Source organism: Embiotoca jacksoni, unplaced genomic scaffold, assembly GCF_022577435.1.
Source record: "Embiotoca jacksoni isolate LCO1_2020_lvr unplaced genomic scaffold, fEmbJac1.0.p SCAF_5, whole genome shotgun sequence".
Taxonomy (NCBI): domain Eukaryota; kingdom Metazoa; phylum Chordata; class Actinopteri; family Embiotocidae; genus Embiotoca; species Embiotoca jacksoni.
The window spans coordinates 10,230,193-10,255,803 of NW_027185403.1; the positions used below are offsets into that span (position 1 = coordinate 10,230,193).

At 40.0% G+C, this 25,611-nt stretch overlaps 2 protein-coding genes across 20 annotated transcripts in view; both read right to left on the bottom strand.

Moving 5' to 3' along the window:
• The window catches only part of LOC138211026 (protocadherin alpha-C2-like), a 222,628-nt gene that overhangs the window by 135,771 nt on the left and 61,246 nt on the right, over positions 1-25,611 (bottom strand). Inside the window, exon 1 of one of the 19 annotated variants that reach the window (XM_069170562.1) lies at positions 19,752-22,267. The exons of 13 other annotated variants lie outside the window; for them this stretch is intronic. In XM_069170562.1, coding sequence (XP_069026663.1) covers positions 19,752-22,109 — 2,358 coding nt within the window. In that variant the 5' untranslated portion in view covers positions 22,110-22,267. Of the gene's footprint in view, positions 1-2,513; positions 5,015-5,395; positions 7,821-9,536; positions 11,969-12,911; positions 15,356-16,333; positions 18,836-19,751; positions 22,268-25,611 lie in introns of those variants that run through there. 5 more of the 19 variants (XM_069170541.1, XM_069170547.1, XM_069170561.1 and 2 more) reach the window with 5 other exon arrangements.
• LOC138211027 (protocadherin alpha-3-like) lies at positions 22,554-25,604 on the bottom strand. Its single transcript, XM_069170575.1, has one exon. The coding sequence runs from the start codon at positions 25,459-25,461 to the stop codon at positions 23,020-23,022; it is 2,442 nt and encodes an 813-aa protein (XP_069026676.1). The 5' UTR covers positions 25,462-25,604; the 3' UTR covers positions 22,554-23,019.

Here is a 25,611-nt window from a genome sequence, read left to right on the forward strand (position 1 = left end):
TTTAAAAATATATTTTTATGGTAGATTCACACAATGTGTTGATTAATCTGAGGACTAATGCCCATCCCTGTGTGCTTAAATTCTGAATGACCCTAGTTACAATTCATCCATTCCTCTTCCTCTCTGTTTTTTTTTTTTTCCTCTGACAACTATGCAAGCAAAATACCATGGCAACGGAATAAAAAATGACTTATAATTTAGTAAGACATGTACTTTTAGTTCAGAGTTTAACCGGACACAGCCATTGTGACCTGCTGTCATCACCATGCACTTGTTTGTTGTAATGACATGCATTTTGAATCACATCTTTTCCGGGCATCTGTGGTCCAGGCATAGTTTAGTGCTGCTACTGCTGCACTGCAACAGACATGATGTCACAAACACTTTCTAACACACAAAAATACATGCAAATAAAATATTTATATGTGCACACACACAGAGAGGCAGTTATTGCAGTCTAGTGGAGCTGGATAAAATGGGAAAGAGGAACTGTCGAGTAAGTGTGTGAAGCCTCTCCACTTCATGAAGTAAATCTTTACTCTGAATCTGAACTGGTCCTTTGTCTTCCTGTTTCCATACGCCACTTTAGCTTGCTGCTTTATTTCACATGCTACTCGGTGGGTCAAAATATATCATCAGCTCTCAGCACAGACACATTTAATGGCAGTTTAACATACATGTTTTTTGCCTGTCATTTTCTAGGGAGGAAATCTAAGGTTGACCCAGTTGTTTGAGAGAAAAGATTAACTAAATACTATAAAAATATCTAATTAGAAGCTTATCGATTCCTGCCTTCACTATTGCTTCAATATCTGCACCATCTGCTGCCTGATTTGCAAGGGAGATTTCATTAACATAATCCTGGTGTTTCTATCGAAATAAACCCATTTTCATTAAATATTGTGAGATGTCTATAGATCAACCATTTCCCCTCCCCCTCATTGACTGCTCTCTATCCCTCCCTCCCTCCCTCGTTCATCCTCTTCCGCTGCTGTTGCTAAGACTGCTGAGCGCATGTTAGTCTGTGGAAACCAGTAGACTCTGAGAGGTGGATCTCCTGGTGTGTTGCTATGGGCAACACACAATGTTCGGCAGAGAATCAGCCCAGAAGTCGAGCATGCAGACCATCACACATGTGATAAAGTATGACCTATTTTTCAGTGAGTCAAAAGGGAGCATGTGCTATGAAGACTGCGTGTCGTATATACATAACCAGTATACGCTTGTTTACATCACTGTCTAGTATTTTTCAAGTCTAAAGCACAATCTAATTCATTGAAGAACAGTACAATACTGCTTGCATTTCAGTCCTTGGATGAATTGAGATCCCTTCGATGCAAAATGTCCCAACCCTACCTGACTGGCTGCACATTGTGATTCACTGCACACGCGCCTCAGGCTCTCTCTGCCCCTCTCTCGATCTTAGCTCCAGCCATTCATGTCCATTGAATCACCTCCACTACATCAGCCATCATAAGACCTCAAGTAACTCTGTTAGCTGCTCGTCACTCCCTTTACACACATGTAACAAACCTTATAGATATAGGCTTGACAGGCCCAATGAGAGAAATTACACATAAATGTTGTGCAAGTGTGTAAAACACACGAAGCATAATTTCTCTAAACTAATGATACATAGTTGTTTGTATTTTTCAAACATATGAATATTTAAAAACTAAAGAAAAATTACACCGTATCTGATGTGGAGGAACAGATGAAGTAGCTTGAATAAGGCAGATGTTAAAAGTTTCAACACGAGATGCAGGAACAAACTTATTTATATGAAGATAAGCAAACACAGAAGGTTACTGAAACAAGCTATATTCTAAAAAAGTAGTATAAACCTTTCTTTGGTTACAAATCTGCTAATGTGAGTCATTTATTATGTACCCAAGCATTTATTTGACCAACAGACTAAAACGTATGGCCCAAAGTAGGCCTATTTTATTGTAGAAATATGCATAGTTGGTCAGTTTAATCGCAATTTATACAAAGTATTCAGATAAGATGACATAAAAACAGAAATGCAGGGTAAAAAAAAAAAGTTTGTTTGTGTTCGTTTATAATGATAAGTATGAGGGTAGGTACTAGTTGAGGCAGCATGTACCCTATATTCTGACTGGACAAACTATTATTTCATAGCAATACACAATATTGCTTAACTTTGGGTAAAATATGGAGAAATTAAAGGAATTTCTTTTTCTTTTTTTTCTTTTTTTTTTTTTTATAAATTATGAAGGCTAATTATATGTTCTACCTACATATAGGGACCACAGCTTTAAAGTACTAACACAACACAAACTGTAGTTTAAACAACCATACAGCCACCTGTAAACCAACAACTTGTGCTCATCAACACCTCCTTCTCTCAATGATGTGCCTGCTGTCCATTTGTACGCAACTATTCTCAAAAGATGGTGTGATTTCATGCAGCATTCACACTTAAATCAACATTCACATTTATCATAACCATTCAAACCATAACTGTCTTGAAATGCGGTGATCTTTCTTACCTCTTCAGCAGTACGTCTCCTGTCAGGGAGCACTAGAGTATTTGCGTGGCTACCCGGAACTATAGTAGATCCTATACTCATTCTGGGTCCAACTAACATGTAGCGTTTGTCTCCAGATCTGTACTGGATGCTGTGACACAGTGTCCCATCATAGTTAGTCTCTTGTAGATATTTAGAAGTATAGTCTGTGGTTTTAGAGCACTGCATTGCAATCAGCACGATGATACTGATGAGAAAAAGTACAGAAACTGAGCCCAAAGTTATCATCAGGTAAAAAGTCACATTATTATCTTCATCATCTTTTGCTGCACTTTTAACATCAGATGCCGCAAAAGCTTCTTTGGGCTCCACAAGTTTGACGATCACAGTAGCTGTTGCTGAGAGAGAAACGTTGCCATTGTCTTTCACCAGTATGATCAGTTTATGTTCAGCCTCGTCTGTCTCTGTGAAGGAGCGAAGTGTTCTGATCTGTCCTGTATAGCGGTCCAAACCAAAGAGACTGTGGTCAGTAACTTCCTGCAGTGAAAACAGCAACCAGCCATTATATCCTATATCAGCGTCATAGGCTCTGACTTTAGTCACCAAGTGTCCTGCGTTCACATTGCGGGGAATCTCCTCCACACCTTCAGCAGAACCGTTGGAGCTGACTGGATACAGGATGACTGGAGCGTTGTCGTTCTGATCCAGAATGAACACGTTCACTGTGACGTTGCTGCTCAGTGACGGAGTTCCAGAATCTGTGGCGACAACTTGGAACTGGAAAGTTTTCAGGGTTTCAAAGTCAAAACTTTTCAGCGCCACAATATCTCCATTTTCAGAGTTAATGTTTAAAAATGAACTAAATTTTTTGTGTTCGTCCCCGTTTCTCACAATATTATATAATATGAGAGCATTCTCACCCTCATCACTGTCATAAGCACTCACAAAAAATAAAGAGGTTCCTGCAATGTTGTTCTCAGCAACATAAAAAGTATATGGATTTATTGAAAACTCTGGACTGTTATCATTCACATCTGATACTGTCACACTTATTATTCTGTGAGATGACAAAGATGGTTCACCAGCATCTTTTGCAACTATTGTTACATCATATTTGGACTGATGCTCTCTGTCTAGCAGAGATTTAGTGACTATAGAGTACATATTTTCTTGTAAAGAAGGTGTTAACGTGAAAGGTACATCCTCACTTATAGAACAGATTACCTTTCCATTTAAACCTGAATCATTATCATTCACACTAATAAGTGCTACTGTCCTTCCAAGTTTGGAGTCCTCTGGAATTGCACTTGAAAAGGATGTCACCTCAATCTCGGGTGAGTTATCATTCAGATCCACAATAGTTATGATAACACTTTTTTCTGTTGCCAGGGGGACTGGTCCTTTGTCTGAAGCTTTAATATCAATTTCATATATGTCTTTTACTTCACAATCTAAGAGTCCTTTAACAATAATTTCACCAGTTTTTGCATCAACTTCAAAAAGTTTACGTATTTTGCTATTCACATTATTACCGAACGAATAAACGACATCCCCATTTAAACCATCATCTAAATCCGTGGCATTCACCTGTATGATAGTTGTGCCAACAGGAGAATTTTCATTAAGCACCGCAGCATACGAGTCTCTTACAAAAACGGGCATGTTGTCATTTACATCCAACACATTAATAATAATTCCCATCGTTCCTGATCTAGCAGGCTTTCCTCCATCAATAGCTGTCAGCAGCAATCTATGACTTCTTGCAGCCTCTTTGTCCAGCGGTTTGTGCAAATACAGAACAGGAATTTTGCCATCCTGTCCTCTATCTTTAACCTCCAAACGAAAGTGATCATTTTGACTGAGCTTGTACAGTTGAATAGAAAACATGTCGCTGTCTGGATCACGGGCGCCTTGCAGTTGAAATCTTGCGCCAGGTAAAGCAGATTCGGAAATCTCTAAATGCGTCTCGTTGTCGGAGAAGGTGGGGGAGTGATCGTTTACATCTAACACCTCAATGCCGACGTAGTGCACCTCCAACGGATTCTCCAACACAGTCTTTATGTTAATAATGCAGGTGGTAATCCGTTCGCACACTTCCTCTCGGTCTATCTTTCGGTTAACGTGTAAGATGCCATTACTGTTGAGCTGAAACAGGGATTCGGTAGATCCAGAAACGATGCGAAATCCTCTGGCATTCAAAGCGCTGATGTCCAGCCCCAAATCTTTAGCGATATTCCCCACAACGGCACCCACCGTAAGCTCCTCGGGAATAGAGTATCGCAGCTGTGCCGAAGCAATATTAAAAGTAAGACCCAGCGAAACAAAAAGGACGACCATGCGCTCCAACCATGCTCTGCGTCCTCGTCGTGCCATGGTGCATTCAAGCAAGAAACCAAAGAAAACGAACAAGAGGGTTTGACATTAAAACGCGAGTCTACGCAGGAGCACGCGTTTCCCCCCAAAATTGTATTGGATGAAAATATTATATTGGATATTATTCTTTTAGAAATAAATGTTGTCAAGGAGTCTCAGATTTGAAGCCATCGCCCTATGAAGCTCAAGTGCACCCTGTCGCAAAATAGCACCGAACTACTGACGTAGAAGATGCTAAACCGAGGTTCGTTTATTTTCACAAGCAGTGACACCAAGCGAGCTGACGTTACAATGCAGATACATTTTAAGAGATAATATTTCATGTCACATTCGCAGTGTTTAAACGTCTCAACCTGCTGAAGATACAAACATAAAAGGGCAAAAGAGTGAATTTAATACTTTTTTTCAGATTTTATGACATGCACTAGGATTAGACGTGATCTTGATTCGATTGCAACCTATATACAATGAATAATACAAAATAATTACATCCATTGATCAGCTCGGGCCATTCTGCAAAATTGTCTTACCTCTCCAGATGTCCTCCTCCTGTCAGGAAGCACTAGAGTATTTGCATGACTCCCAGGGATTATAGTAGATCCTATACTCATTCTGGGTCCAACTAACATGTAGCGTTTGTCTCCAGATCTGTACTGGATACTGTGACACAGTGTCCCATCATAGTTAGTCTCTTGCAGATATTTAGAAGTATAGTCTGTGGATTTAGAGCACTGCATTGCAATCAGCACGATGATACTGATGAGAAAAAGTACAGAAACTGAACCCAAAGTTATCATCAGGTAAAAAGTCACATTATTATCTTCATCATCTTTTGCTGCACTTTTAACATCAGAAGCTGCAAAAGCTTCTTTGGGCTCCACAAGTTTGACGATCACAGTAGCTGTTGCTGAGAGGGAAACGTTGCCATTGTCTTTCACCAGTATGATCAGTTTATGTTCAGCCTCGTCTGTCTCTGTGAAGGAGCGAAGTGTTCTGATCTGTCCTGTATAGCGGTCCAAACCAAAGAGACTGTGGTCAGTAACTTCCTGCAGTGAAAACAGCAACCAGCCGTTATATCCTATATCAGCGTCATAGGCTCTGACTTTAGTCACCAGTCCTGCGTTCACATTGCGGGGAATCTCCTCCACACCTTCAGCAGAACCGTTGGAGCTGACTGGATACAGGATGACTGGAGCGTTGTCGTTCTGATCCAGAATGAACACGTTCACTGTGACGTTGCTGCTCAGTGACGGAGTTCCAGAATCTGTGGCGACAACTTGGAACTGGAAAGTTTTCAAGGTTTCAAAGTCGAAACTTTTCAGCGCCACAATATCTCCATTATCAGAGTTAATATTTAAAAATAAACCAATACTGCCCTCACTGCTGTCCCGGGTGATATGATATACAATATGTGCATTATGACTATCATCAGGATCAGATGCTCTAACTGAAAATAATGGCGCTGCTAGGTCATTATTTTCAGTAATATAAAACGTATACGGACTTAGTGAAAAATGTGGACGGTTATCATTCACATCTGATACAATCACAGTTATTGTACTTTCAGATGAGAGTGATGGCACACCAGTGTCCTTTGCAACAACTGTAAGTCCATAAAAAGACCTTTCTTCTCTGTCCAGCAGGGATTTGGTCACTATGGCGTACATATTATCTTGCATGGATGGAGATATAGCGAAAGGAACATCCTCGCGTATGAAACAGGAAACTTTTCCACGTGGGCCTGAATCCAGATCATTCACGCTGATCAGAGCTACTGTTGTTCCGATTCTAGAATCCTCGGGAACTGATTTAGAAAATGATGTAACTTCAATCTCGGGGGGGTTATCGTTAAAATCGATTACTTTTATTATCACAGTTTTGTCTGTGGATAAAGGGATAGTGCCCTTATCTGATGCTGTAATATCAATTTCATAGTTTTCATTTTCTTCAAAATCAATTTCACCGATCACTTTCATTTTGCCTGTTCTCGAGTCTATGTCAAATATTTTTTGCAAATTTACATCCACTTCCTTACCAAATGAGTAAACAATTTCCCCGTTGACACCCTCATCCAAATCAGTCGCGTTAACCTGAACAACTAGCGTGCCAGGGGCTGCGTTTTCATTTAACATAGCAGAATATACATCCTGTGTGAACACTGGTGAATTGTCGTTAACGTCAAGTACCTCAATCAGTATTTCTATTGTTCCAGACCTAGCCGGCTTCCCACCATCAATAGCAGTAAGCAGAAGCTTGTGTTCTCTCATACCCTCTCGATCTAACTGCTTTTGTAAAACCAGAAAGGGCGTCTTACGGTCTTCGCCTCTCTCTTTAACTTCCAAGCGAAAGTGATCATTGTGACTTAATTTATACTGCTGAACAGAAAACTGACTACCATCCGGGTCACGTGCAGGTTGGAGCTGGAATCTGGCTCCCGGTAATGTCGATTCAAATATTTCAAGCCGTTTCTCTTTCTCTGGGAAGACGGGGGAGTGATCGTTTACATCCAGCACCTCTACGGCCACATAATGAATTTCCAGAGGATTTTCCAGCACGGTTTTCAGGTTGACGATACAAGCGTTGCTTCGTTCACATATCTCCTCCCTGTCCAATTTCCTACTGACATACAGGATACCGTCGTCTTGATTCAAATGAAACAGGGGTTCCGTTGAGATGCCAACAATGCGATACTCTCTCTCTTTCAGCGTAGCCTTATCAATTCCCAAGTCTTTTGCAATATTTCCAACAACACTTCGTTCTTTTACCTCTTCGGAGATGGAATATCTGATCTGAGCCGAGGCTTCGCTCCAAAACATTACCATTGCGAGGCATGCGACGCATCTCCATCGCTCGATCCACGGTTGCCATCCGCGTTGTCCCATTGTGTGCAGAAAAAAATAAATTATTCCACGGTCAATTATTGTGTAGTTTAGAAACTTTGGTCAGCTCCATTCCGATCCATTGCTAACACAGCACCTGGGAACGACGAAGAGCTCGTTTCGTGTTAATGCTCCTTATAAGAAATGCCAAAATGTAGGGTTGGACCGATTGGCGATGACGAAACAAAATAGAGACTTTTTTTGGCCTTCATACCGACACCATGCGATGCACACCGTTATTACAATAACCTGTATCTAAATATATAGTCAAATTGATAAAAGACACACCTAAACGTAAACATATGTGAAAGCGACAAACAGCCTATCGGTATATAGAAATTCATATCATATTAACAGTCGCTCTTATGAAACAGTGGGTAAGAGTACCAATCAGTCCTCCTTCAGAAAATATATTTTTTGAACAATTTACACAATATCTAAGTTCTTACTTCTGTGGCACTTCAAATAAAATGGCTGCCTTTTAAAATACAACTTTCAGCACCACTGACAGCGACATTCCCGACCACAACCAGGCGCCTTTTCTTAAATTAGAATGCACGCATTATGAACCAATTCCTGCACACTTGAGCTTTATGGAAAACTGCATTTACATGTACTGGATATCTGCAGCTACCCAACAAAAAGAAAACAACATTATACAGAGCATGATGTCAGCTAGAGAACATATAAGTTGTCATGATACTAAACGACTTGACTTCAGTGTGTACGTGATTCTAAGAGGTTAATAAGAATTACAAAATGAGGGCCAGTGAATTCTTTACGACAACTAACCCCTTGAAATTATTGTCACTGAAACTACAAGTCATTCACAATTGCCAAAGTTGGTTCAGTGGCACCTTAAAAAGAGAGAACTGTTTTTTCCCGCAACATTTTTCAGTGTTAGTGCACTAAATTATACCATGTTTTTTTTACACTCATATGTATTCAGATAGCAATACAGTTATTTCGTAAAACTAAAACAACAGGCAGCGGTAATATTGTATTCTTGTTACCTCCGTAAAAGATCACAAGACCCTTAATATTACCTCCCAGGACTGTAGTACATTGGATCCTCGTTTTCAGTGCAGCTAACTTGTATCTTTTGACTCCAGATTTGTGCTTGATGCCGTGTATGTGCCCCATCATAATTTGTTTATTGTATTTGGATGAATAGTCTCTGGTATTTTAGCACTGCTTTGCAATTAAAACAAAGATTCTGAATAAGAAAAGTGCTAAAACTGAGCCCATAGTTACCTTCAAGCAAAAAGTCAACCTTTTTTCACTATTAACATCAAAAGCTGCAAAAGCCCTTTTCTCTTCCACAACTTTGACAATCACAATATTGAGATATTTATTATTTGCTGTTTTGAATTAAATCTGTCTTAATGACACATTTGTATTAATTACAAAAAAGTATTGTTTTTTAAAGATTTATTAGATAATTTGAATTTTAACTACATACCTTACCAACATTAAAGTGCCAACACAACACGTTATTAGTAGTCTAATATGTAATGTGCTAATCAGTGAAAACTCCGGTTTGTGTTTGAACCTCCAATACAACAACCTGCAAACCAACAACTTAAATCAGCCATCTGATCATCGAACAAGCCCCTCATTTCTCTACGATGGTTAAACTGCATATTCTTGTGGTTATGCATATTTTTATGCAACTTTTCTGAAAAGGTGATGTGATTCTGAAATGTATGGACACGTACATCAGTAGGATTGGTATCTCAAATGTCTGTGATTCATATCAGAACTTGCTTTTAAATAAAGTGACCATTCTTACCTCTTCAGCTGTACGTCTTCTGTCAGGGAGCACTAGAGTATTCGCGTGGCTTCCAGGGACTATAGTAGATCCTATACTCATTCTGGGTCCAACTAACATGTAGCGTTTGTCTCCAGATCTGTACTGGATACTGTGACACAGTGTCCCATCATAATTAGTCTCTTGTAGATATTTAGAAGTATAATCTGTGGTTTTAGAACACTGCATTGCAATCAGCACGATGATACTGATGAGAAAAAGTACAGAAACTGAGCCCAAAGTTATCATCAGGTAAAAAGTCACATTATTATCTTCATCATCTTTTGGTGCACTTTTAACATCAGAAGCTGCAAAAGCTTCTTTGGGCTCCACAAGTTTGACGATCACAGTAGCTGTTGCTGAGAGAGAAACGTTGCCATTGTCTTTCACCAGTATGATCAGTTTATGTTCAGCCTCGTCTGTCTCTGTGAAGGAGCGAAGTGTTCTGATCTGTCCTGTATAGCGGTCCAAACCAAAGAGACTGTGGTCAGTAACTTCCTGCAGTGAAAACAGCAACCAGCCATTATATCCTATATCAGCGTCATAGGCTCTGACTTTAGTCACCAAGTGTCCTGCGTTCACATTGCGGGGAATCTCCTCCACACCTTCAGCAGAACCGTTGGAGCTGACTGGATACAGGATGACTGGAGCGTTGTCGTTCTGATCCAGAATGAACACGTTCACTGTGACGTTGCTGCTCAGTGACGGAGTTCCAGAATCTGTGGCCACAACTTGGAACTGGAAAGTTTTCAGGGTTTCAAAGTCAAAGCTTTTCAGCGCCACAATATCTCCATTATCAGAGTTTATGTTTAGAAATGATGTCACTTTATTTTCTCCACCTCCATCTCTGACAATATGATAGGATATAAGAGCATTGTCATTGTCATCACGATCAGAAGCTTTAACAGAAAACACTGAGGCTCCTGGATCATTACCCTCAGTGACATAGAAAGTATACGGGCTCAGTGAAAACTCTGGACTGTTGTCATTCACATCTGACACCACAACGCTTATTGTCTTTTCAGACGACAGTGATGATTGACCAGCATCTTTTGCAATTACTGTTATTATATAATGAGACTGTTTCTCTCTGTCCAGCGGAGATTTTGTAACTAATGAAAACATTTTGTCTTGTAAAGATGGTGATAAAATGAAAGGAACATCCTCATTTACAGAGCAAATAACTTTTCCATTAAGACCAGAGTCCAAGTCGTTTACACTGATCAGGGCAACTGTAGTTCCAGGTCTGGAATCTTCAGGGATGGAGCTGGAAAATGAGGTCACCTCAATCTCAGGTGCATTATCATTCACGTCAACTATTTTGATAATGACACTTTTTTGGGTTGACAAAGGAGCCAGACCTTTATCTGATGCTTCAATTTCAATTTGATATTTATCCTTATCCTCGTAGTCAATTAAGCCTTTAACCATTATCTCACCTGTTACTGGGTTTATTTCAAAGAGCTTAAAAAATTTACGATTCACACTGTTACTAAATGAGTAAACTACATCTCCGTTTGGTCCGTCATCTAAATCAGTTGCATTTACCTGAATGACTGTTGTGCCTACTGGAGCATTTTCACTGAGCATCACTGAGTAAACATCTTTAGAAAATACGGGTCCGTTATCATTTACATCCAGAACGTTCACTACAATATTGATGTCTCCAGATTTCGGAGGTTTGCCTCCATCCAGGGCCGTCAGTACCAATAAGTGTCTTCCTGAAATTTCCCTATCTAAGGATTTTTGAACAATCAGTACAGGTATTTTGCCATCTTCCCCTGTGTCTTTAACTTCTAAACGAAAGTAGTCATTCGAGCTAAGTTTATATTGCTGAATAGAGAAAGGACCACTGTCTGGATCTCGTGCGGGTTGTAGAGGAATACGTGCTCCGGTCAAAAGGGACTCTGAAATCTCTAACGATGTCTCTTTCTCTGGGAAAGTGGGGGCGTGGTCATTTATATCCAACACCTCTACAACAACATAATGAACCTCCAACGGGTTTTCTAGAACAGTTTTTACATTTATCATACACGTACTGGTCCGTGCACACACCTCTTCCCTGTCTATCTTTCGGCTCACGTACAGGATGCCATCGTTCTGATCCACGTAAAAAAGAGGATCTGCCGCACTGGAGACAATCCGATACTTCCTGTCTTTCAGAGTGCTTTTATCTAATCCCAAATCCTTTGCTATGTTTCCAACCACAGTTCCTTCTTTAACTTCCTCAGAAATTGAGTATCTTAATTGCGCCGAGGCCACACTCCACAAAAGCACAGCGACCACGCAGCCGATCCACCGTCCTCGCGCCGTTGTTCGCTCGCATCCTCTTTGTTCCATTATCAAAACAAAATTGAGAAATTCCTCGCGGGATGAGTGTCGTAATAAATCAATCCAACAAACCCGGTTATGCAAATATGCAGCTTCATTCAGAAATGTTACATATCCTGGAAAATGCTCGTGAAGGCAGCAGCAACTCAATGCGATTCTGTCAGTATCAGGCTCAGACTGCGATAAAGAGGTTGAACCAAACTGCAGTGACGACAAATGAAGCCCTTATTTAACCCGCACACTGACACCACGCGATCCTGTTGCTTATTACAAGGAAATCAAAGTTTATACTGCTATTTTTACACCATAATTACAAAGTTTTATGTTTGAGTCTTGATTCCTGTGGTGCAGTAGGGGATCGGATAAACATTAGGTAATGAGACACCTTTTTCAGCTACTTTAACAAGCAAAATTTAGATTTTATTTTAAAGGAAATGGTCACGTAAAAATCTTGCATAGTGCGTGATGCTTCCACGTTGTAAATTTGAATTTAATTAAATTGATATTAATTTACAAAAACACTCGCTTTATTATTTCAGATTAGAACTCCGGAGGTGGACGCAAAACTTTTCAGGACCATGGACAGCAAAAAACGCTCATTACAATCCCAGAAAAACGTCTTCCCATTATTACATTGCAGAAGCCAGAAAAGAGAATGTCACTTGATGATCTGCGTGAAAATGCAGATTGTTTGACCTGTTCAAACTGTATATTGATGAATCTAAGTATATTGTAATACTCGCATATATTTAACAGAGCACAGGGAAAAAGAGAAATCCATTAAAAGAAGGGATGATTCAGCATATACCTTATAACCAATTTTCTGCTCTTCTAGTTCTGACTTTGGTTAACCGGACAATATGATCAAAACTTTAGCTGAAAATGCAAATTTCAAGTGTCCTACCCCAGCATGATGCCAAACAAATGCAGTATATGCAGAGTAGGTGACTGAAAATTAAACAACAAAAAAAAAGAATAAAATTTCATCTGATAACAAGCCATGTTTTTTGGCAGTAATGTCCTTACCTCTTCAGATGTTCTCCTCCTGTCAGGGAGCACTAGAGTATTTGCATGACTTCCAGGGACTATAGTAGATCCTATACTCATTCTGGGTCCAACTAACATGTAGCGTTTGTCTCCAGATCTGTACTGGATGCTGTGACACAGTGTCCCATCATAATTAGTCTCTTGTAGATATTTAGAAGTATAGTCTGTGGTTTTAGAACACTGCATTGCAATCAGCACGATGATACTAATGAGAAAAAGTACAGAAACTGAGCCCAAAGTTATCATCAGGTAAAAAGTCACATTATTATCTTCATCATCTTTTGCTGCACTTTTAACATCAGAAGCTGCAAAAGCCTCTTTGGGCTCCACAAGTTTGACGATCACAGTAGCTGTTGCTGAGAGGGAAACGTTGCCGTTGTCTTTCACCAGTATGATCAGTTTATGTTCAGCCTCGTCTGTCTCTGTGAAGGAGCGAAGTGTTCTGATCTGTCCTGTATAGCGGTCCAAACCAAAGAGACTGTGGTCAGTAACTTCCTGCAGTGAAAACAGCAACCAGCCGTTATATCCTATATCAGCGTCATAGGCTCTGACTTTAGTCACCAAGTGTCCTGCGTTCACATTGCGGGGAATCTCCTCCACACCTTCAGCAGAACCGTTGGAGCTGACTGGATACAGGATGACTGGAGCGTTGTCGTTCTGATCCAGAATGAACACGTTCACTGTGACGTTGCTGCTCAGTGACGGAGTTCCAGAATCTGTGGCGACAACTTGGAACTGGAAAGTTTTCAGGCTTTCAAAATCAAAACCTTTCAGCGCCACAATATCTCCATTATCAGAGTTTATGTTTAGAAATGATGTCACTTTATTTTCTCCACCTCCATCTCTGACAACATGATAGGATATAAGAGCATTGTCATTGTCATCATGATCAGAAGCTTTAACAGAAAACACTGAGGCTCCTGGATCATTACCCTCAGTGACATAGAAAGTATACGGGCTCAGTGAAAACTCTGGACTGTTGTCATTCACATCTGACACCACAACGCTTATTGTCTTTTCAGATGATAATGGAGGTTGACCAGCATCCTTTGCAGTTATTGTCAGGACATAATAAGACTGTTTCTCTCTGTCCAGAGGAGATTTAGTCATTAATGAAAACATTTTATCTTGTAAGGATGGTGATAAAATGAACGGGACATCCTCGTTTACAGTACAAATAATTTTCCCATTAAGACCAGAGTCCAAGTCATTGACACTGATCAGGGCAACTGTAGTTCCAGGTCTGGAATCTTCAGGAATGGAGCTAGAAAATGAGGTCACCTCAATCTCAGGTGCATTATCATTCACGTCAACTATTTTGACAATGACGCCTTTCTCTGTAGTTAGAGGAGCAAGACCTTTATCTGATGCCTGAATTTCTATCTCATATTCATCCATCTCCTCATAGTCTATTAAAGCTTTCACAGTTAACTCTCCCGTTAATGAATTGATATTGAATAGATTTAATATATTTTGATTCATGCTCTTGCTAAAAGAGTAAACTACATCTCCATTTGGACCCTCATCTAAATCAGTTGCATTTACCTGAATGACTGTTGTACCTACTGGAGCATTTTCATTTAGCGTCACAGAATAAGCATCTTTAGAGAAAATAGGTGCGTTATCGTTAACATCCAAAACATTTACCAGAATCTTCATATCACCAGATTTTGGAGGTTTACCTCCATCCAGAGCAGTCAGTATTAGCGAGTGAATTCCTGCAGTTTCTCTGTCTAAAGACTTTTGGACAACCAATATTGGTATTTTAACATCGTCTCGTTTATCTTTAACTTCCAAACGGAAATGATCGTTGTGGCTGAGTTTGTATTGTTTGACGGAGAAATGACCACTGTCTCGATCCCGTGCGGCTTTTAGTTGAAATCGTGCTCCGGGCGATACTGACTCCGAAATCTCCAACGTAATATTTCTTTCCGGGAAAGTAGGTGAATGGTCATTTATATCCAGGACATCCACTTGAACATAATGAACCTCCAGCGGGTTTTCCAGCACCGTTTTCACATTTATCACACACGTACTGCTCTGCGCGCACACCTCTTCTCTGTCAATCTTTCGGCTCACGTACAGAACGCCATCGTTTAGATTCACATGGAAAAGAGGATCCGCATCACTTGAAACAATCCGATACTTCCTGTCTTTCAGGGTTCTTTTATCTAATCCCAGATCCGTTGCTATGTTTCCAACCACAGTTCCTTCGTTAGTTTCCTCGGAGATCGAATATTTCAATTGAGCTGAAGCCACACTCCACAAAAACACAGCAAGCACGCAGCCGGTCACACATCCTTGCATCCTTCGTTTCTCGTGCCCTCTTTGTTCCATGGTTAAACCCGATATCATCAGTACTCACTCACAAGAAAAAATCAGCATCGCAGTAATCTGAAAGAACACGTCCATGTGTAAAACGTTTCACACTCTCCCTACATTAGACAATAGAGTGTTTCTAAAGGCAGCAGAGAGCTCAGAAACGACTGTTAATACAGAACCGGCGGAGCTACCAAGAGGCTGAACCAAAATGCAATCACGACAAGCAAATGTAATGCTCACTTTTTCTGTTATACTGACACCATGCGACATAACCCCCCACTGCATAAAATCGGAGGATAGTAGCACATTTGTTGAACCTTAGATTTATGTATGCATTTTTGTGTTTCTTATTCACATCAAAACTATCCAGAATTGTAAATGAACGAGGAGGATACTCACTCTGAAAACGAAACTTCCTTGTCATAAATAGAAAAGAAAACTGTTCGACAAGATTGAATATTTTACTCAGGAATATGAAATATTGACTTCATGTGATTAAACAGATTTACCAGACTGAGATAAAGTAACTGCAAGCATATTCAGCACCACGGACAGCGATTGCAACTAAATTGACTTTTGTCCAGATATCAACCTCGTCCAGACCTTATAATCATTATATTTTAAAGGAAAATATACCATACGATTTTTGCCAAAGACAACTAAAGAGAAGCTTTACATTTCAAAGTCATACCAAGGCCCTGCAAAAAAGAATATACTACAGGGTGTGCAGGAAAAACAAATAAATGGCATCAGACACACCAGTTTTCATGAACTTAAAAGTACGTTTGACGGCAGAAAATGTGAATTTATGTGAGTTGAGGATCATGATGTCACCACTATATTAACGCATTTAATTTTCATGGGCTTCAGCAACTTCATGCATTCATATTTTCTGTGACTCTATAGTATATTAAAGGAGAAAATACCTTTACGATAAACTTACAACCAAACTTTGAAGGTAAAATTGTGCAGCTCTTATGTATGTATGTAAAAACAAAAAAACATGTTCATATGTGCTTAATGCTTAAATATGAATATAAATCTTTAGGGAAAAAAACAATGCTTTAAATATGTCTTACCTCTTCAGATGTTCTCCTCCTATCAGGGAGCACTAGAGTATTTGCATGACTTCCAGGGACGATAGTAGATCCTATACTCATTCTGGGTCCAACTAACATGTAGCGTTTGTCTCCAGATCTGTACTGGATGCTGTGACACAGTGTCCCATCATAATTAGTCTCTTGTAGATATTTAGAAGTATAGTCCGTGGTTTTAGAGCACTGCATTGCAATCAGCACGATGATACTGATGAGAAAAAGTACAGAAACTGAACCCAAAGTTATCATCAGGTAAAAAGTCACATTATTATCTTCATCATCTTTTGGTGCAGTTTTAACATCAGAAGCTGCAAAAGCTTCTTTGGGCTCCACAAGTTTGACGATCACAGTAGCTGTTGCTGAGAGGGAAACGTTGCCATTGTCTTTCACCAGTATGATCAGTTTATGTTCAGCCTCGTCTGTCTCTGTGAAGGAGCGAAGTGTTCTGATCTGTCCTGTATAGCGGTCCAAACCAAAGAGACTGTGGTCAGTAACTTCCTGCAGTGAAAACAGCAACCAGCCGTTATATCCTATATCAGCATCATAGGCTCTGACTTTAGTCACCAAGTGTCCTGCGTTCACATTGCGGGGAATCTCCTCCACACCTTCAGCAGAACCGTTGGAGCTGACTGGATACAGGATGACTGGAGCGTTGTCGTTCTGATCCAGAATGAACACGTTCACTGTGACGTTGCTGCTCAGTGACGGAGTTCCAGAATCTGTGGCGACAACTTGGAACTGGAAAGTTTTCAGGCTTTCAAAGTCAAAGCTTTTCAGCGCCACAATATCTCCATTATCAGAGTTTATGTTTAGAAATGATGTCACTTTATTTTCTCCACCTCCATCTCTGACAATATGATAGGATATAAGAGCATTGTCATTGTCATCACGATCAGAAGCTTTAACAGAAAACACTGAGGCTCCTGGATCATTACCCTCAGTGACATAGAAAGTATACGGGCTCAGTGAAAACTCTGGACTGTTGTCATTCACATCTGACACCACAACGCTTATTGTCTTTTCAGATGATAATGGAGGTTGACCAGCATCCTTTGCAGTTATTGTCAGGACATAATGAGACTGTTTCTCTCTGTCCAGAGGAGATTTGGTCACTAAGGAAAACATTTTAGCTTTTAAGGATGGTGATAAAGTGAAAGGAACATCCTCATTTACACTACAAATAACTTTTCCATGAAGACCAGAGTCCAAGTCATTTACACTGATCAGGGCAACTGTAGTTCCAGGTCTAGAATCTTCAGGAATGGAGCTGGAAAATGAGGTCACCTCAATCTCCGGTGCATTATCATTCACGTCAACTATTTTGACAATGACGCCTTTCTCTGTAGTTAGAGGAGCGAACCCTTTATCTGATGCCTGAATTTCTATCTCATATTCATCCATCTCCTCATAGTCTATTAAATCGTTCACAGTTAACTCTCCTGTTAATGAATTGATATTGAATAGATTTAACATATTTTGATTCATGCTCTTGCTAAAAGAGTAAACTACATTTCCGTTTGAACCCTCATCTAAATCAGTTGCATTTACCTGAATGACTGTTGTACCTACTGGAGCATTTTCATTTAGCGTCACAGAATAAGCATCTTTAGAGAAAATAGGTGCATTATCGTTAACATCCAAAACATTTACCAGAATCTTCATATCACCAGATTTTGGAGGTTTACCTCCATCCAGAGCAGTCAGTATTAGCGACTGAATTCCTGCAGTTTCTCTGTCTAAAGACTTTTGGACAACCAATATTGGTATTTTAACATCGTCTCGTTTATCTTTAACTTCCAAACGGAAATGATCGTTGTGGCTGAGTTTGTATTGTTTGACGGAGAAATGACCACTGTCTCGATCCCGTGCGGCTTTTAGTTGAAATCGTGCTCCGGGCGATACTGACTCCGAAATCTCCAACGTAATATTTCTTTCCGGGAAAGTAGGTGAATGGTCATTTATATCCAGTACATCCACTTCAACATAATGAACCTCCAGCGGGTTTTCCAGCACCGTTTTCACATTTATCACACACGTACTGCTCTGCGCGCACACCTCTTCTCTGTCAATCTTTCGGCTCACGTACAGGACGCCATCGTTTAGATTCACATGGAAAAGAGGATCCGCATCACTTGAAACAATCCGATACTTCCTGTCTTTCAGGGTTCTTTTATCTAATCCCAGATCCGTTGCTATGTTTCCAACCACAGTTCCTTCGTTAGTTTCCTCGGAGATCGAATATTTCAATTGAGCTGAAGCCACACTCCACAAAAACACAGCAAGCACGCAGCCGGTCACACATCCTCGCATCCTTCGTTTCTCGTGCCCTCTTTGTTCCATGGTTAAACCCGATATCATCAGTACCCACTCACAAGAAAAAATCAGCATCGAAAGAACACGTCCATGTGTAAAACGTTTCACACTCTCCCTACGATAGACAATAGAGTGTTTCTAAAGGCAGCAGAGAGCTCAGAAACGACTGTTAATACAGAACCGGCGGAGCCACCAAGAGGCTGAACCAAAATGCAATCAAACAAGCAAATGTAATGCTCACTTTTTCTGTTATACTGACACCATGCGACATAACCCCCCACTGCATAAAATCGGAGGATAGTAGCACATTTGTTGAACCTTAGATTTATGTATGCATTTTTGTGTTTCTTATTCACATCAAAACTATCCAGAATTGTAAATGAACGAGGAGGATACTCACTCTGAAAACGAAACTTCCTTGTCATAAATAGAAAAGAAAACTTTTCGACAAGATTGAATCTTTTACTCAGGAATATGAAATATTGACTTCATGTGATTAAACAGATTTCCAAGACTGAGATAAAGTAACTGCAAGCATATTCAGCACCACGGACAGCGATTGCAACTAAATAGACTTTTGTCCAGATAACAACCTCGTCCAGACCTTATAATCATTATATTTTAAAGGAAAATATACCATACAATTTTTGCCAAAGACAACTAAAGAGAAGCTTTACATTTCAAAGTCATACCAAGGCCCCGCAAAAAAGAATATACTACAGGGTGTGCAGGAAAAACAAATAAATGGCATCAGACACATCAGTTTTCTTGAACTTAAAAGTACGTTTGACGGCAGAAAATATGAATTTATGTTAGTTGAGGATCATGATGTCACCACTATATTAACGCACTTAATTTTCATGGGCTTCAGCAACTTCATGCATTCATATTTTCTGTGACTCTATAGTATATTAAAGGAGAAAATACCTTTACGATAAACTTACAACCAAACTTTGAAGGTAAAATTGTGCAGCTCTTGTCAAATATACATGTAAAAACAAAGAAATATATTCACGCGTGCCTAATGCTTATATATATAAATAAAAATCTTTGGTGGAAAAACAATGCTTCTTTAAATATGTCTTACCTCTTCAGATGTTCTCCTCCTATCAGGGAGCACTAGAGTATTCGCATGACTTCCAGGGACTATAGTAGATCCTATACTCATCCTGGGTCCAACTAACATGTAGCGTTTGTCTCCAGATCTGTACTGGATGCTGTGACACAGTGTCCCATCATAATTAGTCTCTTGTAGATATTTAGAAGTATAGTCTGTGGTTTTAGAACACTGCATTGCAATCAGCACAATGATACTGATGAGAAAAAGTACAGAAACTGAGCCCAAAGTTATCATCAGGTAAAAAGTCACATTATTATCTTCATCATCGTTTGCTGCACTTTTAACATCAGAAGCTGCAAAAGCTTCTTTGGGCTCCACAAGTTTGACGATCACAGTAGCTGTTGCTGAGAGGGAAACGTTGCCATTGTCTTTCACCAGTATGATCAGTTTATGTTCAGCCTCGTCTGTCTCTGTGAAGGAGCGAAGTGTTCTGATCTGTCCTGTATAGCGGTCCAAACCAAAGAGACTGTGGTCAGTAACTTCCTGCAGTGAAAACAGCAACCAGCCGTTATATCCTATATCAGCGTCATAGGCTCTGACTTTAGTCACCAAGTGTCCTGCGTTCACATTGCGGGGAATCTCCTCCACACCTTCAGCAGAACTGTTGGAGCTGACTGGATACAGGATGACTGGAGCGTTGTCGTTCTGATCCAGAATGAACACGTTCACTGTGACGTTGCTGCTCAGTGACGGAGTTCCAGAATCTGTGGCGACAACTTGGAATTGGAAAGTTTTCAGGGTTTCAAAGTCAAAGCTTTTCAGCGCTAAAATATCTCCATTATCAGAGTTTATGTTGAGAAATGATGTCACTTTATTATCTTCACCTCCATCTCTTACAATATGATAGGATATAAGAGCATTGTCATTGTCATCACGATCAGAAGCTTTAACAGAAAACACTGAGGCTCCTGGATCATTACCCTCAGTGACATAGAAAGTATACGGGCTCAGTGAAAACTCTGGACTGTTGTCATTCACATCTGACACCACGACGCTTATTGTCTTTTCAGTTGACAGAGACGGTTGGCCAGCATCTTTTGCAACTACTGTTATTATATAATGAGACTGTTTCTCTCTGTCCAGAGGAGATTTGGTCACTAATGAAAACATTTTATCTTGTAAAGATGGTGATAAAGCAAAAGGAACATCCTCACCTAAAGAGCAAATAACTTTTCCATTCAGACCAGAGTCCAAGTCATTTACACTGATCAGGGCAACTGTAGTTCCAGGTCTGGAATCTTCAGGGATGGAGCTGGAAAATGAAGTCACCTCAATCTCAGGTGCATTATCATTCACGTCAACTATTTTGATGACGACACTTTTTTGTGTAGTCATTGGAGCCAAACCCTTATCTGAGGCTTGGATCTCAATTTCATATTTGTCCTTCTCCTCATAGTCTATTAAACCTTTAACCGTTATCTCACCTGTTGATGGGTTTATTTCAAAGACCTTAAATAATTTACGATTCACACTGTTACTAAATGAGTAAACTACATCTCCGTTTGGTCCGTCATCTAAATCAGTTGCATTTACCTGAATGACTGTTGTGCCTACTGGAGCATTTTCATTGAGCATCACTGAGTAAATATCTTTAGAAAATACGGGTCCGTTGTCATTTACATCCAGAACATTTATTTGAATGTTAATGTCGCCAGATTTCGGAGGTTTACCTCCATCCAGGGCCGTCAGTACCAATATGTGACTTCCCGATATTTCCCTATCCAAAGACTTTTGAACAATCAGTACAGGTATTTTACCATCTTCTCCTTTATCTTTAACTTCTAAACGAAAGTGGTCATTAGAGCTAAGTTTATATTGTTGAATAGAAAAAGGACCACTGTCTGGATCTCGTGCGGGTTGTAGGGGAACCCGCACTCCAGGTAACACAGACTCGAAAATCTCTAATGTTGTCTCTTTCTCTGGGAAAGTGGGGGCGTGGTCATTTATATCCAGCACCTCCACAACAACATAATGAACCTCCAACGGGTTTTCCAGAACAGTTTTTACATTTATAATACACGTACTGGTCCGTGCACACACCTCTTCCCTGTCTATCTTTCGGCTCACGTACAGGATGCCATCGTTCTGATCCACGTAAAAAAGAGGATCTGCCGCACTGGAGACAATCCGATACTTCCTGTCTTTCAGAGTGCTTTTATCTAATCCCAAATCCTTTGCTATGTTTCCAACCACAGTTCCTTCTTTAACTTCCTCAGAAATTGAGTATCTTAATTGCGCCGAGGCCACACTCCACAAAAGCACAGCGACCACGCAGCCGATCCACCGTCCTCGCGCCGTTGTTCGCTCGCATCCTCTTTGTTCCATTATCAAAACAAAATTGAGAAATTCCTCGCGGGATGAGTGACGTAAAAAAGCATTCCAACAAACCCGGTTATGCAAATATGCAGGCTCATTCAGAAATGTTAGATATCCGGGAAAATGCTCGTGAAGGCAGCAGCAACTCAATGCGATTCTGTCAGTATCAGACTCAGACTGCGATAAAGAGGTTGAACCAAACTGCAGTGACGACAAATGAAGCCCTTATTTAACCCGCACACTGACACCACGCGATCCTGTCGCTTATTACAAGGAAATCAAAGTTTATACTGCTAGTTTTACACCATAATTACAACGTTTTATGTTTGAGTCTTTAATTCCTGTGGTGCAGTAGGGGATCGGATGATAATGACACACCTTTTTCAGCTACTTTAACAAGCCAAATTTCGATTTTTTTTTTTTTTTTATTATTATTTTTATTTATTTTTTTTTTTTTTATTTTTTTATTTTTTTTAATGAATGGGAATGGTCACGTAAAAATCCTGCATAGTGAGTGATGCTTCCACATTATATATTTATATTTAATTAATTTGATATCCATTTACAAAAAACGTCTTCCCTTACATTGCAGAAGCCAGAAAAGAGAATGTCACTTGATGATCTGCGTGAAAATGCAGATTGTTTGACCTGTCCAAACTGTAAATTGATAAATCTAAGTATGTTGTAATACTGGCATATATTTAACAGAGCAGAGTGAAAAAGAGATAGTCATGAAAAAGAAAGGATTGTAACCAATAATCTGCTCATCTAGTTATGACTTTGCATGACCAGACAATATGATCAAAACTTGAACTGCAAACCGTAAATTTCAAGTGACCCCCAGCATGATGCCAAACAAATGCAATATATGCAGAGTGGGTGACTGAACTAATTAATGAACAAAGAAATGAAAAATATTTCATCTGATAAAAAGCAATGTTTTTGACAGAAATGTCCTTACCTCTTCAGATGTTCTCCTCCTGTCAGGGAGCACTAGAGTATTTGCATGACTTCCAGGGACTATAGTAGATCCTATACTCATTCTGGGTCCAACTAACATGTAGCGTTTGTCTCCAGATCTGTACTGGATGCTGTGACACAGTGTCCCATCATAATTAGTCTCTTGTAGATATTTAGAAGTATAGTCTGTGGATTTAGAGCACTGCATTGCAATCAGCACGATGATACTGATGAGAAAAAGTACAGAAACTGAGCCCAAAGTTATCATCAGGTAAAAAGTCACGTCATTATCTTCATCATCTTTTGCTGCACTTTTAACATCAGAAGCTGCAAAAGCTTCTTTGGGCTCCACAAGTTTGACGATCACAGTAGCTGTTGCTGAGAGGGAAACGTTGCCATTGTCTTTCACCAGTATGATCAGTTTATGTTCAGCCTCGTCTGTCTCTGTGAAGGAGCGAAGTGTTCTGATCTGTCCTGTATAGCGGTCCAAACCAAAGAGACTGTGGTCAGTAACTTCCTGCAGTGAAAACAGCAACCAGCCATTATATCCTATATCAGCGTCATAGGCTCTGACTTTAGTCACCAGTCCTGCGTTCACATTGCGGGGAATCTCCTCCACACCTTCAGCAGAACCGTTGGAGCTGACTGGATACAGGATGACTGGAGCGTTGTCGTTCTGATCCAGAATGAACACGTTCACTGTGACGTTGCTGCTCAGTGACGGAGTTCCAGAATCTGTGGCGACAACTTGGAACTGGAAAGTTTTCAGGCTTTCGAAGTCAAAACTTTTCAGCGCAACAATATCTCCATTATCAGAGTTTATGTTGAGAAATGATGTCACTTTATTTTCTCCACCTCCATCTCTGACAATATGGTAGGATATAAGAGCATTGTCATTGTCATCACGATCAGAAGCTTTAACAGAAAACACTGAGGCTCCTGGATCATTACCCTCAGTGACATAGAAAGTATACGGGCTCAGTGAAAACTCTGGACTGTTGTCATTCACATCTGACACCACAACGCTTATTGTCTTTTCAGATGATAATGGAGGTTGACCAGCATCCTTTGCAGTTATTGTCAGGACATAATGAGACTGTTTCTCTCTGTCAAGAGGAGATTTAGTCACTAATGAAAACATTTTATCTTTTAAGGATGGTGATAAAATGAACGGGACATCCTCGTTTACAGTACAAATAATTTTCCCATTCAGACCAGAGTCCAAGTCATTTACACTGATCAGGGCAACTGTTGTTCCAGGTCTGGAATCTTCAGGGATGGAGCTAGAAAATGAGGTCACCTCAATCTCAGGTGCATTATCATTCACGTCAACTATTTTGATAATGACGCTTTTCTCTGTAGTTAGAGGAGCGAGACCTTTATCTGAAGCCTGAATTTCTATTTCATATTTGTCCTTCTCTTCATAGTCTATTACACCTTTAACCATTAACTCTCCCGTTAATGAATTGATGTCAAAAAGGTTTAATATTTTTTGATTCATACTGTTACTGAATGAATAAACTACATCTCCGTTTGGACCGTCATCTAAATCAGTTGCATTAACCTGAATGACTTTAGTACCTACAGGAGCATTTTCCTTGAGTGTCACAGAATAATCCTCTCTAATAAAAACGGGCGCGTTATCATTAATGTCCAAAACATTTATCACAATATTCATATCACCAGATTTTGGAGGTTTACCTCCATCCAGGGCAGTCAGTATTAATGAGTGAATTTCTGTAGTTTCTCTGTCTAAAGATTTCTGAATAACCAATATTGGTATTTTACCATCATCTCCTTTATCTTTAACTTCTAAACGGAAGTGATCGTTCTGGCTGAGTTTATATTGCTGCACGGAGAAATGACCACTGTCTCGATCTCGTGAGGGTTTAAGCTGAAATCGTGCTCCTGGTAAAACAGACTCCGAAATCTCCAGTCTTTTATGTTTCTCTGGGAAAATAGGTGAATGGTCATTTATATCCAGAACTTCCACTTCAACATAATGAACCTCCAGCGGGTTTTCCAGCACAGTTTTCACATTTATCACACAGGTCCTGCTCTGTACACACACCTCTTCTCTGTCAATCTTTCGGCTCACGTACAGGATGCCATCGTTTTGATTCACATGGAAAAGAGGATCCGCATCACTTGAAACAATCCGATACTTCCTGTCTTTCAGGGTGCTTTTATCTAACCCCAGATCCTTTGCTATGTTTCCAACCACAGTTCCTTCGTTAGTTTCCTCGGGGATCGAATATCTTAATTGCGCTGAAGCCACACTCCACAAAAACACAGCCACAACGCATCCAACCACATATCCTCGTGCCCACCGTGGCTTGCGTCTTCTTTGTTCCATAATCAAATGCGAAATCATCAAGAAGCCATCGCAAAAACAGTGCATGTGTTGTAAAAACAAAATCCAGGATGTTCCTAAATGTCAATATGTTCCTTCTTTTTGCATAGGAAAAATGATGGCAGATTTTGTAATCACGTAGTCAACAATACGAACGGAAAAGACTGCTAATAATGAAGTGAAATGTTGTGAAGAGGT